Below are 18,021 nucleotides of genomic sequence, written 5' to 3' on the forward strand. Positions count from 1 at the left end.
TAGTTCTCAAAAGATTACAATTGAATCCTCCAAAGTGCTTGTCCAATGTTTCTCTGAAATGTCTTCTTGTCACCAGGGAATTGATGGACAGCATAACATGTAGTTCTGGAAATGTCTTCAGTGGCTTTACCTAAAAGTAATTTTTTTCATTGTCTTAGATTTCTAAGAGGAAGCAGGTTTTTTTCAGAGCTTCCAATCCTTTTTACATGCTGAGTTGTCATTCTTTCATCCAACTGGTAGCTCTTATCTCCACAGAATAGCAGGCTAACAGTTAATAGAAGAAACCCCATATCTTAGGAAGTATGTGCTTGTCAACTATAGCTGTTCTAAGAGGTTTTGTTGATTCTTATAAAAATCCTGTTATATCAGTCCTTGTTTGGTTGGTTTTGTGTTGAAAAAAACCCTCATTTTGCAAGCTATACATCCTGAGTTGAAGGTTGTCAAACACTAGAGATTAAAAATGACATTTGTAAAAGGCAAAGTGAATTCTTACCTATCTTACCATCTCTTATCTTCAGATGCTTTTCCCTAGGCTGAACACTGAATCTTGAAATTGCATGACTTAATGGCTAATCTGCTCCTTATTGTCTCACATACAAAGTTTTAGTATTTAAACCTTAAGCCAGACTTCTGATCATAACTGCTGCTGTTTCCAATCAGTGTTGTTTCCTGGTTCCCTAAAGCACCAGCATCATGCTAGGGAATACTGAGAGCAGTTCCAGTATATTTCCAAGTTTGCAAGTGATTTAGGAAGTCAAATACATAATGGTCTGTTCTAGGAGAATCTAAGGGTGTTTTTTACCTCCATATTGCTGCTATTTGTGAAGTTACAAACCGGTGTGTAATGTGGGTGGTGTTGTCTGATAACATGGGATGAAAAGGACCAAGTTTTGGGAATTTCCATGTTTCCCACTGCAAACATGAAGTGCTCAGGGATGATGTACAGGAAGCTGCTGTCTCTCAGCACTGCATCAGGAGTAGTCTCTGACTTTGGTGTAAACAGTCATTCCTGAACCTGACAGGGTACGCCACACTTCATCCCTTAGAGTCATCACTGAGCAACAAAGACAAGACAAAGCAGTTCCATATCACTTGCATTTAAGGGTCTGTGCTGAATCTCTTCTGCATTCTTCAGCTCATTTCAATATAATAATTAAAGGGTTCAATATTCATCTTGAATGGGGTTTGGAGGTTGAAAAAGTTACATGACTTTGCTAAATAAGATGATGTGGCTGTATAGTTCAACTTCAGTGTTGTGGTGCTATGGAGATGCTGAGTTAGAGGTACAGAGCTCTTATGTAGTGACAACCTGTTTCACACTGAAGCTTTCACATTTTTCAGACCTCAGCGTCTGTGTACTTTGCAAAACTATTTTTTGTTGGACTTTTGTGTAAAATCTGCTTTCTCTGGGTTTTTTAGATTATTTTTACTGGTAAATTTATTGAATTTAAGTCTTTTACCTTGCTTCTGGTTGTCTTCCTTCGCTGTGTGTAATCACACAGTGATTATGTTGGAACCAACTGTTTTGTTGCAACCAATATTTGCCAAACACCCTAAACAACTAAATGACACCCTGCCCTTCAAACCAACACTCACCACCTTACTTTTACAGTTTTTTTAGTTGTATTTTCAGCTTAAATAAAAATTGTTACACCTCCAAAAGATGGAGTGGCTTGCATCCAGTAGACATGGTAACTGCTAAATTGAATTACCACGTGGAGTGTCATAATGGGAATGAGGGAGAGCGTTAGGGGTGAGGAGTTTGCATCCCCCATATTTCTTTGCTAACCATACTAAGGAGAATGCTATTATATAAAGAATTTTCTTTACTTCTGCCCTAGGCTGTACTGGACTTTTGACCAGACCTGGTGTATGTTTTGTGATCAAGAAATTTAAGTAATGTAGATCACTTTCTTCATTAAGAATGCTGTTCTAAAATTTGGACTTTAAAGAACATGAGGTCCCGTATGGGAACACTGGTGATTAAATGCAGAAAAAGTTGATCATAACTGATACAACCAGCTTTGAGAGAGGAAAAAAATACTCATACTACAGGGTTGGACAGGGAGGAAGCTAAAATCTATGTTAATTAAATTTAATTGTTTACATTTATTTTAAATAGATGACTTTCAAGTCTTGTTGTGCTGTCTTGAATGCTTAACAGGCTTGAAGTTTTAGCTTGTGTGCTCAATCTCTGCTACTGTGTGAATAGTAACTTGCTGTGTTTCTACAGCAACTTAAATAGAAATATCATCCAGACAAGGTGCCTGTTGTTTAGAGGCTAAGTGGATATGTTTTGATAAATTCACTCTTCTTGATGTTCCCTAGTCAGAAATCAAGAAACAAGTTTGAAAGTATAACTCTATTGTGCACTCCTATGCTTTGTGGAGTTCCATTCTGGATCTCCTTCAGGATCAGTGCATCCTTTTTGTTCAAACTCACTGCTCTCAGTGACTGAGACTGAGCAAGGTGCTGTGCTTCTGAACTTACCAGAAACTCTCCTTTAACTTCCTTTATAGGCAAGCATCTCACTGACCTTTGGCTTTATACCTTGGAGTTTCAAGAGTCTTTAAGTACTCCCGAGGTAAGAGAAACTTGAGAGAGAAAGAGCTTTGCTTTCCCAAGCCATTTTCCTATGTCTTCCTTATTGAGACCGCATCAGTTTGCCCTTAGTGGGATAAGATCATCTTCTATCTGATTTTGAAACTGCAGTAGCCACAGTTTTGTTGGATCTTGTTGACTAGGGAAAATAAGTATTTTCTAGGGAAGTGTGAAAAGTTTTTGTTCTGCAGCTTGTGAGGAAGAAGGGCTATTATTATTTCTTTAAAGATACTGTCATCGCTGGGTTTTTCATTCTTAGCTTACTTTTAACAACAGACTGTTTTGCAGAAGATTTCATGTTCTATAAGACCTGACCCCTAAAGTTGTTCATAGGGTGGCTCAAGGAGTCTGTGCCTATGAACAGATTCAAACATGAAAGTGTCTTGTTCAGCTTCCATGATGGGACTTCATAAAGGTACTGTTCACAGGAGCAAACCAGAAGTCTGCATAAACAATTCTGATTTTAACCTTTTAAAGCGGTTTAGAGACTGGATTGGCTGGTTTGTTCTGTTGGTTTCCTTGTGCTCTTTCTATCTATTTCTCTTCTTTGAATTAGCCTCCTGTTTTACTGATACTTAAAAGCCAGTTTCTTTGGCTCATTTTGTATGCGTACATTTTGCTGTGGGGCCTTTTCAGGCTCTCTTCATGGTGGAGCTCAAAAACAGCTGTGTAGGCTCTTCCATCAGGTTTATAGTTTTGGGGGTTTTATTGTTGTGTGTAAATGGGGAAGCCCTGTAACACCAAAATGGTAGAATGTAAGATTGCTTCTCAAAACCTATTGGCTTTTTGGTTGTGAAGGACTGATAAATAAACTATGATAATATAGTTACATAGTCTATATATAATATAGATAAAAAATTATACTCCTGGGAGAAGTGAGGTATCTGTCAGCAGACCCTCAAATTCTTAAGGAACACTGGACTTCTAGGCTTTCTTGTCTTCTTCAGTGTTTCAAATCAGAAGATACCTTTAAAAGGTATATATAGAGATACACCTGTGAAAGACTGAAGCTTTCATGAGGAGTCTGGACTGCAGTATTCTGAATTTGCTTGTAAACTTTATATGCTCTTAGTGCAGTTTACATATGCTGTTGAGCTCTGAACAACTCACTAACTCAAGCTCAGGGTGCAGAGTGTCATTCTGTTTCACCTGATTTGGGAACCCTTGAAGTGAAATGTTGTACATCATGTTGTTTTCCAGCATCTTCCCATGTAGTTGTGGATACTTCTTGCTTGTTTGGATTCCTGCTTATCTTTTCTCATTATCTCTGTTTTGTCACCAAGTAAGTACAACATTTTGATAGAGGTGTTGCAGAAGGTCCCTTGGTATTGATTTTTGAACCCTTGGGTGCAGAGAGTCATGTTGTTTAAAAAGCTCAGTTCCTGTTTGAAATGCCTGACATTCAGGGCAGCATTCATCTGACCTTATAATGTTTGGGGGTTTGTACAGTCTCTTCACCCCCTTCTTGTTTCCAGACACCTTTTTGGCCTTTTCAAGACTTGGGCACACACTAACTATTCTAATTCTTAGAAATGGTGTTACTTGAGTTTCTGCTAATAATCATTTAAAGGAGTACCACCAGCAGTGTGGAATGCCTGAGACAGGAAGCCATAAAAACACCTGCTGAATGTGATCCATGGAGGTATGTGGGTGACTTTTCAAGGCTTGAGGCCAGGTTCCAAGCTACCTAGGTGGCTGGTCATGTAGACTTTGACTCAATTCTCAGAGGAGAATGGTAGGATGTTAGAAACCTGAAATATAATATAAGCATCACTTTGGGGCTATACGATGTGCTTCTAGTTGCTAAAACATATAGGGTGTTGATTCTTCTTTAGTAGGTCTTGAGAGCCATTGTCAAGCTTGGCATCTGCACTGCTTTTTTTTTCCCCCACTGGGGTTTCAGGTGGGATAGCTTTCTTCCCACTGGTGGTTGAGTTGGGATGCTGTTTTCTTTAGCTAGCCTGTACCAAGATTCTTGCTGATAAACAAGTGTGATTATGTCTATCAGCACATACATCAGCCTGTCTCAGGTGCTAATGCAGTTTTGAATGTGGTGGCTTTTCCAGCTGTCTTTGCTCCTGGAGGTCACTTAGCTAAAAGAAAATGGTGCATTTCAACATGTAATATATAGTGTAAGGCAGAGGGCAGTCATTTATGTAGCCCAGCAACAACAGACACAGCTGAAGACCAGTTTTAGCTGTAAATCCTGTAGGTTTTTTCCCTCGTGTAATGTTTGCAGATAAAGGTGTAAGAAAATACTTAACCTCTTACGTTTGTGCATATTCTACTTATGCTTCTCCTGGTATGAGTAAGTTTCTTTGCTGGGAAAACTGTTTCTGATTAAAACTAAAAACGACAGCAGCTCCTATTCTGAAACTAGTCAGGTTCAGTTCAGACTATATGACTTTACATTCCTTTGATGTATGAGGAAGCTGTGTGAGTTATGATTATCAAATCTGGGAGAAGTCTTTCTGGTTTGGGGAGAACAGAAATACTCCTGTGTGTGACTGGCAAGTTGACGGAGACTTTGGTGTGCTGCAGAACAAAAATGATCGTCATGTCATCTGTAGAGAGTTTTCTTCCATGATATAGTCTCAGCAGCTTGTTAGGCAGTTAGCTTTTTGGGGAAATGGGATAAGTATATTCCTTAATGAAGAATTTGATTGGAAACTCCTTGTCCTGATGCATGCTACAGTTCTAAGTGGGCATCTGTTTCCTAACTGACTCCTTTTGGGTTGCGAGATGTTATATCCCAGGCAGAAGAAAATTTACTTGTTGTCTGCTCAGAACTCCTTACTGTGCTATGTTCTCTAAAAACTCACAGGTTTATGCTGATAAATTTTGCTGTGTTCAAAAGTGCCTCAAAGGTTGCTTAGACATTATATTACAAGGAAGTTTTTCTGATGGAGAATGCAGAGAAGATTTATAAAAGCAGTAGCATGGAACACTGATAACCTGCTGGAAGTGATACTGCTGTTAGGAGGTCTGTCTTTATTGTATCAGGAGCATAAATACAGCATTTTCTTTCTAATGAAGGAAATCAAATCCTCATTATTGTTAGTTATTTCTTATTAGATTCTCGGCATCTTAAAAGGTGAAATGAAATTGAGAGTTAACACTTCAGGTATTTTGTTTCCTTCACACAAGTTGCACAGGAGCAGCAACTCTTATTTGGTCATTTGAAGAGAAGTTAGTTGCAACATTCAGCATTCTAAGATAACAATAAGCCAATTTATGTGGTAATTTAAAAAACAGTATCAGTGAGGAAGTTGAGGAGATTTCCTTCCACCAACTTCAAGCATTTATTTCCCCTTGTTTACTTTTGTCGTCGAATACCAACTTCATTTGGTAAAGTAAGAGGAAATAAAATCAGCGTGGTAATGCACATCAAGCAGCAAGTAACAGGACTTGTTCTTACAGATTTGCTCAAAAGCTGTTAGCTTGTTTAGCTCTTCTGTCACATGTTGTGTAGGCAAAACATACAAATGGTAAAAAGATCTGCAGAAAACCGTTTCTCGTGACCCTAGAAAATTTTTATCTTTGTGAAGAGTCCTCTGGGGTGTGTCATGCACTTAAAAGTACACACACCCAACTTCTGCCCCAAAGCAGAGCATATATGGGTATGTGCTCAGTCAAAGGCAATTTATAGAGATTCAACATAATCTCTAATTAAGTGCTGCTTTCTCTTGGTGGTTTCGCAGCTCAAAATGGAGCTTCTGCTTCTGGCAGTCATGCAGGTTTTTTCTGTTACCTGGGTTCTTTTTACTCTTGGATACACGAAGGGCAGTTTGTTTTCAATCTCAAGCTTTGGGAAGAAGGTGGAATTCTCTGCTAATGTACAGGGGTTTATTTTCATTTTACCTGCCCATGATTTTTCAGCTACGTGTTTCCTGTAGCCAGTGTTTGGGGGAAAAATTCTTACAACTGCACTAACTTGTGGAACCTTAATCTTCTGCAGATGCAGTAGCTCTGTCGTGTCTTACCATTTATAGATACTTCTGTAGTCATTTAGAGGTGTGTTTTATATGAATGCATATGTTAACTTTGCATTCCACATAAAACCATGTAGTGAATTTGTCAATATAATAATACCTTGGTTTTGGCAGAAGTTGATTTGAAATCACTCTGCGAGATAGTTGTGCGTTTTTTCTGTTTTGAGATTTCTTACTCAGTCTTTTCAGTTGCACTGCCTAATTGTTTGCTCCCTATTTAAAAAAAAATCATGTGGCATGTGATGTTGTAGACGGCTTAAATTTAAAATCAGATGTACCCACATACACACAACCCAGTTACAAAAGCCAGTACTGCGCACAGACCCCTTAATACCAATGTTAACTAGGAAACCTAACAACATCCAGTTTATTTGCAGAATTTTTTTGCACAAGTGCTTTGAATGATAATAAATTTGTTAACTAAAGTTATACTATTGTTAAAAAAGTAACACTTGTATTACAATAGGTCTTTAGCTGCTTTGTTTCAAAGAAGAGGTGCTGAAAACAGGGAAATATTATTCTGCATTGGTTAACCTTATCAGAGATTTGTTTTGTAAATAAATTATGCTTGTTGGCAGAACAGAGGATTTTAAAGGTTCCAGGCAGTATGCTTGGCTTTGCCTTACCTCTGCCTCTACCTCGGGAAATGAGGACCTGTGATTTGAGTAACTAATGGTCACTCTCTTTTTGCTAGGAGTTAAATATTGATATGGCTAGCAAAAGAACTCTGTACTGCGAGTAACTGTGAGGAAGAATTGAGAATGATTGACAATGGACTGGAATAGCTTTATTCTTTGTTTCAGATTTCGACCTATTAAAGGAAGGCAAGAAGAACTAAAGGAGGTGATTGAACGTTTTAAGAAAGATGAGCACTTAGAAAAAGCCTTCAAGTCCTTGACGTCAGGTGACTGGGCCCGGCACTATTTTCTTAACAAGAACAAAATGCAGGAAAGGTTGTTCAAGGAACATGTAGGTGTATTTGTAATTAATGTGCTTTTTCAGATGGTTGAAAGGCTAAGAAAACATAAAAATTCCTTAGGAATGTAGCAGTAGTAAAGCAATCAATTGCTCTGTTACATGTTAATTGTTTGATTGTTTTTTAACAGAAACTTCCTTTGTTTCTTAAAGCCAACTAGACACACCCTCACTTTTATTTTTTTGTTAACTTACAGTGCCTTTTATTAATAGACATGTAAAATGGAACGTGGGGTTTTTCCCTTTATTGTTTGTTTTCTGGTTTGGTTGGGGCTTTTTCATTTTTGTTTTTTTGATTTGTTTTTTTTGTTGTGTTGTGTTGGGGTTTTTTTCCTTACAGCTATTTTAAATCAAATTGGGTGACAAAGGAAAAGGGAGGAACCTTGTTACCTCAAAATACCTCAGTTCTTTTGGGTATAGGGGCTTTATGTGGGAGTGTTATTCCTCTTCCTCCACTTGCCATACCCCAAAACCATTTTGTATGTAGCATAAAAGCTGTTAATTCTCAAAGTCATCTTTTTCTTTTTTTTCTTTTTTTCTTTTTTTTTTTTACCTAAGAAAAAAAAAAACTTCTTCAGGAATTTGGCCTACTTTAAAGTGCACCGAATCTAGTAGTGTAGAAAAAAATCAGCAGAAAAAAATTCTTCTTTGCCAAAGTGCTTTTCGAGTAATACAACCACATTTCACCTGAAAAAAAAATGATCCAACAGTCCCTGAACTCATTATCTAAATTTGTCATGGAAGTAATATCTTTTTTTCAGAACTTCAAATAATAAAATGGGTTCCTGTAGACTGTTAGATCTCAGTAGTTCTTAAAGATCTGAGATTACTTAAAATTGAAATTACTAAAATTACTTAAAACTCTGAGATTGAATGCAACTATTCAGTGACTTAAAGAAAAAAAAATTATCCACTTTCATTGGTTGGTGCAATTTTGTACCATTCAAGGCATCTTTTGTTTCCTCAAATTCTTTGGATAGTCACATTACCCATGTGAGGATTCCTGCAAGTCACTGTCAAGAAATAAAATCAACATAATGTGTATAGCTAAAATGGACAGAGATGCGTTTCAGCAGACAGTATCCCGTTGCAATATCCATTTTGTGTGTGTTTTTGTGCAGTTCACTGACTTTCATTATTCATATAAGAAGTTCCTCGCTGCTTTTGTTTTGCTTGTAACAGGAAAGTACTGGTTTTTATCATTGCAGGTATTTATTTATTTACGAATGTTTGCAACTGACAGTGGGTTTGAGATCCTGCCTTGTAATCGGTATTCTTCGGAGCAAAATGGAGCCAAAATTGTTGCAACGAAAGAATGGTAAGACATGCAGTTTACTGTTGCATTCTGTTTCTGTCAGTTATTTTGAAAGACTCTAAAAAGATATTAAAAAGTGTGATTTAGAACTAAAACTGCATCCCATGAAATACAGTTCTGTGTTGTTACTTGCAAATTGAATTTCGTGTGTTGTTTTGCTAAGTACTTAACACAGGATCCATTCCTCTGGAAGACATTCCTTTGTGTCTTTGGGTGTATCCATACAGTGTTCATTATACAAGGTTTTTTTTAATCTTTTTTTCAGTCAGATAATTGTTTTCCTCTAGCCATGAGTTGTTGGCCTCCTGTGAGAAACATGACATTATGGCAGATTTGTTACACAGCAAATTATTGTGGGGGAAATGAGTGTTTTGCCTTTGTGAAACAGGGGTATTATTTGCATATTTTGATTGTCCAAGATAAATCTCCCCTGGAAACACAAAGTTGGAACCCCGTTGTATTTCTGCATCTCATTTTGGAACATCTGAGTTTCATTATAAGTATATGCATGGCAACACCAGTAGATTCCAGGTTAATTCAGATTTTAAAATAAACTCACACACAAACTATGTTAGCTTTGCTTAGTGGCAGTGCACATTCACATCAGCGCATCTGAGGTGACAAAATGCTATTGTGTGTGGGCTGGATGGAGTGGCTGGACACTGGGCTGGCAGCAACACAACTTCCACGTGTTGTAGAGTAATCTTTAAGTAGGCTGAGGCTAGTTTCTAACTCTTCATGACCGTAGTTGAAAGTTTCACAATTAGGATACAACCCAAAAAATACTGGTTGGTAGTCTTTTTGTTTAAATTCACCCCTTGGCTGATTCTTGAAGCTTTGTATGTAGGGATGTTGGAAATGAATTAACTTTCTACGCTCAAATCTTGAGTGGCCTGAGAGCAAGGAAGACAAGAAGGTTGCTTCTTAACCCTCTTGATATCTGGAAAACTGATAGAGTTCTCAGCACTCTCTGTCAAAGGAGAATTTTGCACTTAAAAGACTTGGCTTCTAGTGTGTGTCCTTCAGGTATGTTTAGTATCTCCATATTCATCTGTGTCAGAATAATCTAGGCAAAATATGGAATGGCCACTCTGAGGAGCCGTGGAAACAGTGCCCATGCAGGGTAGCAGAAGTGGTGTGCTTCTTCCTGGGCTGAGCAGTCAGTGCCTCTGCTCTGCTCTGTCCATGACGGCACACGGGCTGCCTGCACACCGAGGCTTCCTGGTTTTGTGGATTTTGCTGGTGTGTGTCCTCCCCCTTCCTCAGTCAACTACCAGCTTCATGCTGAAGATCTGCTCATGAGAGAGGAAAACATCTTGCCTGAATTCTGGTCTTTGTTGGAGTCAATACCGGGCCTCATTTAAGAAGCCATGGAGTTCTAAGCATTTTCATTATGCTGGGTTTTCCTGGACCCAGGAAGAAGCATAGGAAACGCCAAGCAGGAGCAGCTGGAGGAAGTCAAAATATCTTAAGTGCTGATGGGGAGGGAGTGTACACAAATGAAAAGATCTTGCTTTTGCTTTTAACAACTGTAGAAGCTGAAGTAATCAACTCTTGCAATTTCTTGCCTGCAGTCTCAGGAAATTGTAGAAACAATGGTGATAATTGTTACTGACGTCAGATTTGATTAATTGATTCTATATAGTAGCATAAAAACATGTATTTTGAGCCTGGAAAAAAGTTATTCAGACTAATATCCTGTCTCACTGAATTAAAACGTGAGGCTTATAGGGATTGTGGAATGCTTGTCAAATAACAAGAAGTGTTTTGCAACTTTTTGTGAAATTATTTTGTAATTTTGACACCTGTATTCTTATTTCTGCTACTCTTTGCACTAAAGGAAACGAAATGATAAAATAGAATTACTTGTGGGCTGCATTGCTGAACTATCAGAAATGGAAGAAAACATGCTGCTGAGACATGGAGAAAATGACTTCAGCGTCATGTATTCCACACGAAAAAACTGTGCACAGCTGTGGCTTGGTCCTGCTGCATTTATCAATCACGGTGAGTAGTAAGTATGGGAAGCATGTTAAGGGGCATAAGCAATTCTGCTCAGAAGTGTTTATTGTATGTGAGCTGAATAACACAAGAACTTGGAGAAAAATGTCTGAATCTGACATAATCTATTACTTTAGGACAAAACCCTGTTGGGATTTTCCCAGCCAGAGCTGATCAGCTGTGAACTGGGAAACTCCCAGAAGGCTCTAGGAAGTGATGCCTTGTTACTTGAAACAGATTTTGGAACTGACAGCGAAATTAGTGGAGCGTATTGTGGGTTACCTTGAGTTCTTTTTGAACTTAGTCAATGGTAACATCTTTCCTAGGTAGACTTCTTATGCCTCTTTAACATTTTACACAGAAATTTAGCTGATTCAGGGAAAAGCAGATAGGACTTTAGATAAATCTGTTAACCCTAAAGAGGAGGGAAACTGAACATTTGTGGTAAAATAGTGAAGAGCTCAGAAACCAAACTATGTCAAAGCAGATATCTTTTGATGTATGACTTTGTGCAATACTAACTTAACTCCCAGTATTTAGTTGAGATTCTACAGTTATTAAAGTCAGAGTAAATCCTTACTTTAGATATCTACAACTATTCATGTTTCAGGTCTTATCCACAGTTAATTGACTTTATCTTTTGGACCTTTTTCAGATTGCAGACCTAACTGTAAGGTAAGCAAGAAATTAAAAGTTAATAAATAAAGCACCCTGCTTTTTTGTTTTGTTTCATTTTTCTTTGTCCCTGCAACTTTTCTTCCCCAACTGTTTTACTTTTTTTGTTACTCAGATACTATACAGCCTTAATGATTAACCTTATTTTATGCTTTTCCCTTTCTGTCATCTCCTTCCCCAGTTTGTATCAACGGGCAGAGATACGGCATGTGTGAAAGCGCTAAGAGATATTGAACCTGGAGAAGAAATCTCTTGTTACTATGGAGATGGATTTTTTGGAGAAAATAATGAATACTGCGAATGTTACACCTGTGAAAGGTATACATTTATGTAGATAGGTTTCATTATATATTTTGTGAAACTGGAAGTCCTTGATTATGAGTACTCAGATTTTTGGACACAAGATAATTGCTTCCTAGGTATTTGCTGTAATGATTTTTCTATGTTGTTACAGCATGGTCATGATTCCTGAGAACTCTGCGTTCTGTTTTAATTTGGTTCTCTTTTTCTGGAGATAGCCCAACATGAGAGAAAACAGATTAAATCATAAGTGTAGATTCTTACAAATATTTGTATTGAATAAAGCAGAATTGGAAGGAAAAACAGTTACAGCTTCTATGAGACCATTGTCAACTGGTCCCCAACTTTGGCTCCTTTTCACTTTTATATGTTGACCTGAGATTCTCTTCTGCTGGGAATGGGCAGGGTAATTTTTCACCCAATGTTATTAGAACTTGGGAGTTTGTGTATTTGTAAAGATCTACTGGTTTGGACAGTATTTGCCTATATCTGTGCATCGCACAATAGCAGCGAAGTTGTTATATTTGGTTTTCACCTGTGCTGTCACAATCCGCTTTCTTCACAAAATCGTTGAAATAATTTCATAGTTGATTTTTTCCACATTGAAACTTCTGCTCACTGTGGGCAGACAGGCTCAGCATCATTTGAGAGAGCTTCACACCGTTCCAAGAGGAATTGCACAGAACTCTTAACAGTTCTGTTATTGTTGGATCTAACTGTAGAAAGAAAAACCCTATAAAGGACAAAATATTGGTCATATTTAGCATACGACCAATGAGAATTTGTCATATTGACAATAGCGTAGTGCACCTACATATAAATAGTTCAGTAATCCTACTTTCATTTCTACTGGCTAGTTTGGTCACTAACAAATCTTGCAATTCGAGAGAAAACCTTCTGGTAAGGACCTCCAAGCTCATGTGATGTTGGTAGATCATTCCAAGTGAAGGGTACAGTCTCAGACTTCATCTTGAGAGCTGCTAGTAAAATGTACTTCAGTCCCGGGGCCTGTTTGGCATTGAATAAATGGGCACCATGATTGTTGATTTAGGAATTTGCATTCCAGTCACAGGGCTGTGTTACAGCAATCAAATATGAAGGTTAGTAAGGACTCATTTTTCCTTCTCCAAGACAGATGAGGCAGCTGTCACTTTGTACACCACCAAAAAAAAATCATATTTAAATTACTCAATTTTGACTGTGCTGTAAAGAGTGTTAATTTTTAATGTTAAAATGCTAGACTTCTCGAAAACTGTGGATATATTTGGTGCAGTGGGAAATTTGGTGCTGTACAATTTTTTTCAAGCTTCCAGAAGTCATCCCCAGGAAGATTTGCATATTTCTGCTTTTGTCCATGTACTCTTTCTAGGTGAGCCTGCTGTTCATGCTGGCCAGCTGAGACATGTAGGCACCAAAGATGACATGTCAGAAGACAAAACAACCTACAAACTGCTAACCAGTTCAGTGGCTCTTGATATCATTTATCCAGATATTCCTGGGATTCAAACTACTGTATATGAAACAAAGCTGTAAGTTTACATTGATATTTATTAATACTTTGTGTCCTCTTTTTCTTTTTAGACGTGGAACTGGTGCTTTTAAATCAAGAGTGGGATTGCCAGCACCTACTCCTGTGATTAATAGTAAATATGGACTGAGAGAAACAGATAAACGATTGAACAGGCTTAAAAAGTTGGGTGACAGCAGCAAGAATTCAGACAGCCAGTCTGTCAGCTCTAACACTGATGCAGATACCACTCAGGAAAAAGGTAATGCAAGTAAGTAAAGGGAAAAGCTTGGAGCCATTAAAGGTTTCATAAAAACATGGAAAACTTTCATGTGATGGAATTCCTCTCTTAGTGTTGAGACGTTCTCAGATACTGGTCTTTAAAACTGTAATTTATTCAGGAATCCAAAGGCAATTTGAATAGCAAATTCATGCTTTCAACAAGTGTTTCAAGAACAATAGGTGGTATGTTACTGTTTTGTTTTATTTATATCAAAATCAAATATTTGTAAACACTTAATGTCCTGTCAATAATGTCTATTTCAGAATAAGGTGAACTACCACAGGCAGTAGTATGGTTTAGGAAAGGAAACTTACATAGTTTGAATTATCTACACTCTGTAGGAAAACAGTTGTTAAATAAATACTCTTAGTAGAGATTACTAAAGAAATAGTCACTTCCTTTAAAGATTGTTTGTTTAAATTGGGCCGCTCTTCCCTCTCCACATTCAGCATTGATAGTTCAGGTACCTATTCTGAAGTGAAAGTGCACAGTTAGTAATTTCAGAAGAAATTGGAAGGAATTTTTGTCTGTAATGTTCCTGCAAAACTTCCCTTCATGGAGTAGTGAGTATAATTTATTTTCTTTACCCCCTTCCCCACCCTCACTACCCTCAGTATGGGTAAAATATAAATAATTTAAACTTTGACTTAACTAGTAAAGTTTGGAGTCACATAAAATATTACAGTGCCAGTTGTTTCCTGTTTGCTGCTGTGATAGTAAATAAAACAAAAACAAACCGCACACACACACATACACACACAAAAAGCTCAAAATGTTTCCCCAAAAGGTTTTATAGTCTCTGATTACCCGGAGTTAGAGTTGCACCTCTGTTGAGCAGAGGAAAGTTCTTACTTGCCACAGTAAGTGATACCTGAAACTGAAACCATTACATTAGTTAAGTTATTTGGGGTTTTTATCTCCCTCTTGAGGAAAAAAATCCCAGAGTTAATACTGAAGCATGCTGATCCTCAGATTTTGCTGGGATAATACTCAGGAAAAACTGTGCATAATAGCAAATAGATTTTTTTTTTTTAAATCAGTAGAAGAAGAAATTCAGTAAAAATCAAACTTGGTTTATCAAGGGTGGTGAGGGAAAGTTTATCTGCAATGTAGTTGTACTTTTGGCTTGTTTGGCAATTCCTTTCATGTCTTGAGTTGTAAGTTAGGCAGTCTCATTTCTTTCTTCATACTGTCTGTCCTATTTCATGGATTTTGTTGAAGTGTTTCAAATAAATGGCATAACTACAGTGTTTGGGAGCGGGAAATTCGGGATAAAGCAGTGTCATAACAAAAACACTTTTTTCTTTTGCAGCTAATAGAAAATCTTCAAATGGCGTAAAAAAGAACAGCAAAAACAGAACGTTAACCAGACAGTCTATATCAAGAATTCCAGCATCATCAAATTCTACCTCATCTAAACTAACTCATATAAATAATTCCAGGGTACCAAAGAGACTGAAAAAGCCTGCAAAGCCTTTACTTTCAAAGATAAAGTTGAGAAATCAGTGCAAAAGGCCAGAGCAAAAGAATGCTTCTAGAAAGCTTGAAATGGGAAATTTAGTTCTCAAAGAGCCTAAAGTAGTTTTGTATAAAAACTTGCCCATTAAAAAGGATAAAGAATTGGAGGGACCAGTCAAAGTTGCAGTCTCTAGCGGATGCTTAACGAGGCATGCAGCGAGAGAACACAAACTGAATTCTGTGAAAGGTGCTCATGAGCATGGTGATATTCCACCCTGCACATACATAACAAGGAGGTCGATGAGAACGAGGATGAGTTTGAAGGAGACCTCTGACACAAAGCTTGAACCAAATACGTTGGATAGCTATAAGAATAATTTGACTGGAACACAATCGGACCTTGTAGAGCAGCAGTCTCGTGCGGGAAACGAAAACGAGGTGGCTCATGGACCATCACATAAAGGGGAGGGGAGGTGCCAGAAAAATGATGCAGGCACATCAAAAAAGAAATCTCGACAAGGAAAGCTTGTGAAAACATCTTCAAAAACAGAGGAAACGGATACTATGCACAACACACCTGTGAAAGACAAAGTACCAGATTTGATTAGCTCTCATTCAGAACTTGAAGAGAGGAATAATGTGGTGGACACACCTGTTGGCTTTAAAGACTGCATCCCTGGATCTGGTGGCTGCTCTGTAACAACTGACAATTTTAAAGCAAAAGACAGCTTTAGAACTGCAAAAAGTAAAAAGAAAAGACGAATCACAAGGTATGATGCACAACTTATCCTTGAAAATAGCTCTGGGATCCCTAAACTGACTCTTCGTAGGCGCCATGATAGTAGTAGCAAGACAAATGATCAAGAAAGTGATGGAATGAATTCTTCAAAAATAAGCATCAAATTAAGTAAAGACCATGAAAAAGATAATAACTTATATGTAGCAAAGCTAAATAATGGGTTTAACTCAGGATCAGGCAATAGTTCAACAAAATTAAAAATACAGCTAAAACGAGAGGAAGAAAACAGAGGGACATACCCTGAGGACCTTCATGAAAATGGTATGTGCTGTAGTGAAACTCTGTCCCTTTTGGAGTCGAGAATGGAAGTAGATGATTATGGTCACTATGAAGAGGAAACAGCAGATGAATCTTCATCAGAAGAGGACGATGAAGAGGAAGATGACTATGATGATGAATTTGATGACTTTATTCCTCTTCCTCCAGCGAAGAGATTAAGGCTTATTGTTGGCAAGGATTCAATAGATATTGATATTTCTTCCAGGAGGAGAGAAGATCAGTCTTTAAGGCTCAATGCATAAGCTTATAGGTCTTAAACTGACCTGGATGTCATTTTTCAAAAAAGTATATAAAAAATAAAAAAAAATAATAATAATTAAAAAAAAAACCAACAAAAATTCCATTTGATTATTCCTCAACTAAAGAACTTTCTGAAAAACTTAGTGGCAGCACTTCTTTATTCACCTGTCAACGTAATATTGTAGAAAGTGTACAGCATCCTGACTCTTCTTAAGTCTGATTTGTGCAGATTTTTATTGTACTTTTTAATAGCCTTCTTATGTGCAATTCCGAGTTAGAGGTAATGCTCTGTTGTAAAATAAAGGCTCAAGCAAAGTTATGAAATTGCATCAGATCTTTCCCTGCAGGACAATGAGAATACAGTGTGGCTACAGAATTATTTTTGATCAGTAAGAGCGTTAGTTTGCTCTTACACTATTTGACTAAACAATTTACAAAATCATAGTAGCAGCATATTAAGGTTTTCTAGTATATGTTAATATCACCAGCAATGATCTACAGCTTTCCAATTTATTTGCTAGATGGTTTTTTTCCCCCCTTGGAGTTTGTCAGTTTTAACACTGTATGCTGTCCCAGACGTACTGTTTGTGGCCTTTGTTATAGTAGCAAACCGTTGGTTGGAAGTCAAATTGATTTCTTTGAAAAAGAGAAAAAAAATATGAAAAGGTGTTGACAATTTGCTGACTTTTTAGTACATTATATGTACAAGGGTAGCAGTATGCAGAATAAAAGTTTGGATATGGTGTATTTATTGCTTGTTACGTAAATTAAACACCTTGTATTTAACACTTTTCAATACTTTTAGATAAAATTGTTCTTTGCAAGAATGATTGGTGCTTATTTTTTCAAGAATTTGCTGTGAAATAATGTGATTACGACGGGCAACATTTATCCAATGAACTGCAGCTATCCTAAATTGGTTCTTCATATTTTTCTGTTGCACTTGTAAAATGCTACAAGGAATTTAAAGAAAATCTATTCACTTTAACTTATGATAGTTTTATCAAATTAAAAACAACTAAGTCACAGCTTTTGTTCTGTGGTAACCTATAAATTGTTTGTCTTTTAAGAACCAGTTGTAAAAGACTGAAAAAATATGTATATGTTGTAAATATTTGTGTGTTGTGAGAAATTTTGTCATATGAAATTGAGATAACTTGCCAGAAGGGTTTTTAAGTTTAGAAATACATCCATGCCAATAAAATAGGAAACTGTAAACCTAGTTTTAAACTCTGCATCAGTTGGAGTTCTTTGCTCATACTTAGTTCACGTAATACTTCAGAGTCTGCTTTATAACAATGAAGAGCATCAGGGCGATCTTTGGCTCTTTGGTTTTTAATAAAAGAATGTTAGGAAACCTCTGGGCACCATGGACTTGTTTGTACATATAAATCATTTCTTTGAAACAGGTCTAAAACGTCATAATTGACATAACCGTGTATCGCTTCGGTCTGTGGTGTTTGTGTTTCTACTCAGCCATGGATTAAGGTTTAGAGTTTCTCTATCTGGGGGTGTAGAAGCAGAAGTTTCATCCTAAAACAGTTGATGTTGGATCGATTGAATCCACTGTTGGCTGCACAGGATTATCCTGTCTGC

The 18,021-nt window shown here is 37.3% G+C and overlaps 1 protein-coding gene across 4 annotated transcripts in view; it reads left to right on the plus strand.

The window, feature by feature from the left end:
• KMT5B (lysine methyltransferase 5B) overlaps positions 1 to 17,782 on the plus strand; it is a 29,510-nt gene extending 11,728 nt beyond the window's left edge. The window contains exons 2-9 of one of the 4 annotated variants that reach the window (XM_050335862.1): positions 2,520 to 2,584; positions 7,397 to 7,562; positions 8,777 to 8,886; positions 10,724 to 10,890; positions 11,540 to 11,559; positions 11,741 to 11,877; positions 13,441 to 13,637; positions 14,962 to 17,782. In XM_050335862.1, coding sequence (XP_050191819.1) covers positions 7,536 to 7,562; positions 8,777 to 8,886; positions 10,724 to 10,890; positions 11,540 to 11,559; positions 11,741 to 11,877; positions 13,441 to 13,637; positions 14,962 to 16,427 — 2,124 coding nt within the window. In that variant the 5' untranslated portion in view covers positions 2,520 to 2,584; positions 7,397 to 7,535 and the 3' untranslated portion in view covers positions 16,428 to 17,782. The remainder of the gene's footprint in view (positions 1 to 2,519; positions 2,585 to 7,396; positions 7,563 to 8,776; positions 8,887 to 10,723; positions 10,891 to 11,539; positions 11,560 to 11,740; positions 11,878 to 13,440; positions 13,638 to 14,961) is intronic. The other 3 variants (XM_050335863.1, XM_050335860.1, XM_050335861.1) reach the window with 3 other exon arrangements.
• The last annotated feature ends 239 nt before the right edge of the window (positions 17,783 to 18,021 follow it).

The sequence above is a fragment of the Myiozetetes cayanensis genome, unplaced genomic scaffold (genome assembly GCF_022539395.1).
Source record: "Myiozetetes cayanensis isolate MyiCay16 unplaced genomic scaffold, myiCay2020 scf6-25, whole genome shotgun sequence".
NCBI classification, from domain to species: domain Eukaryota; kingdom Metazoa; phylum Chordata; class Aves; order Passeriformes; family Tyrannidae; genus Myiozetetes; species Myiozetetes cayanensis.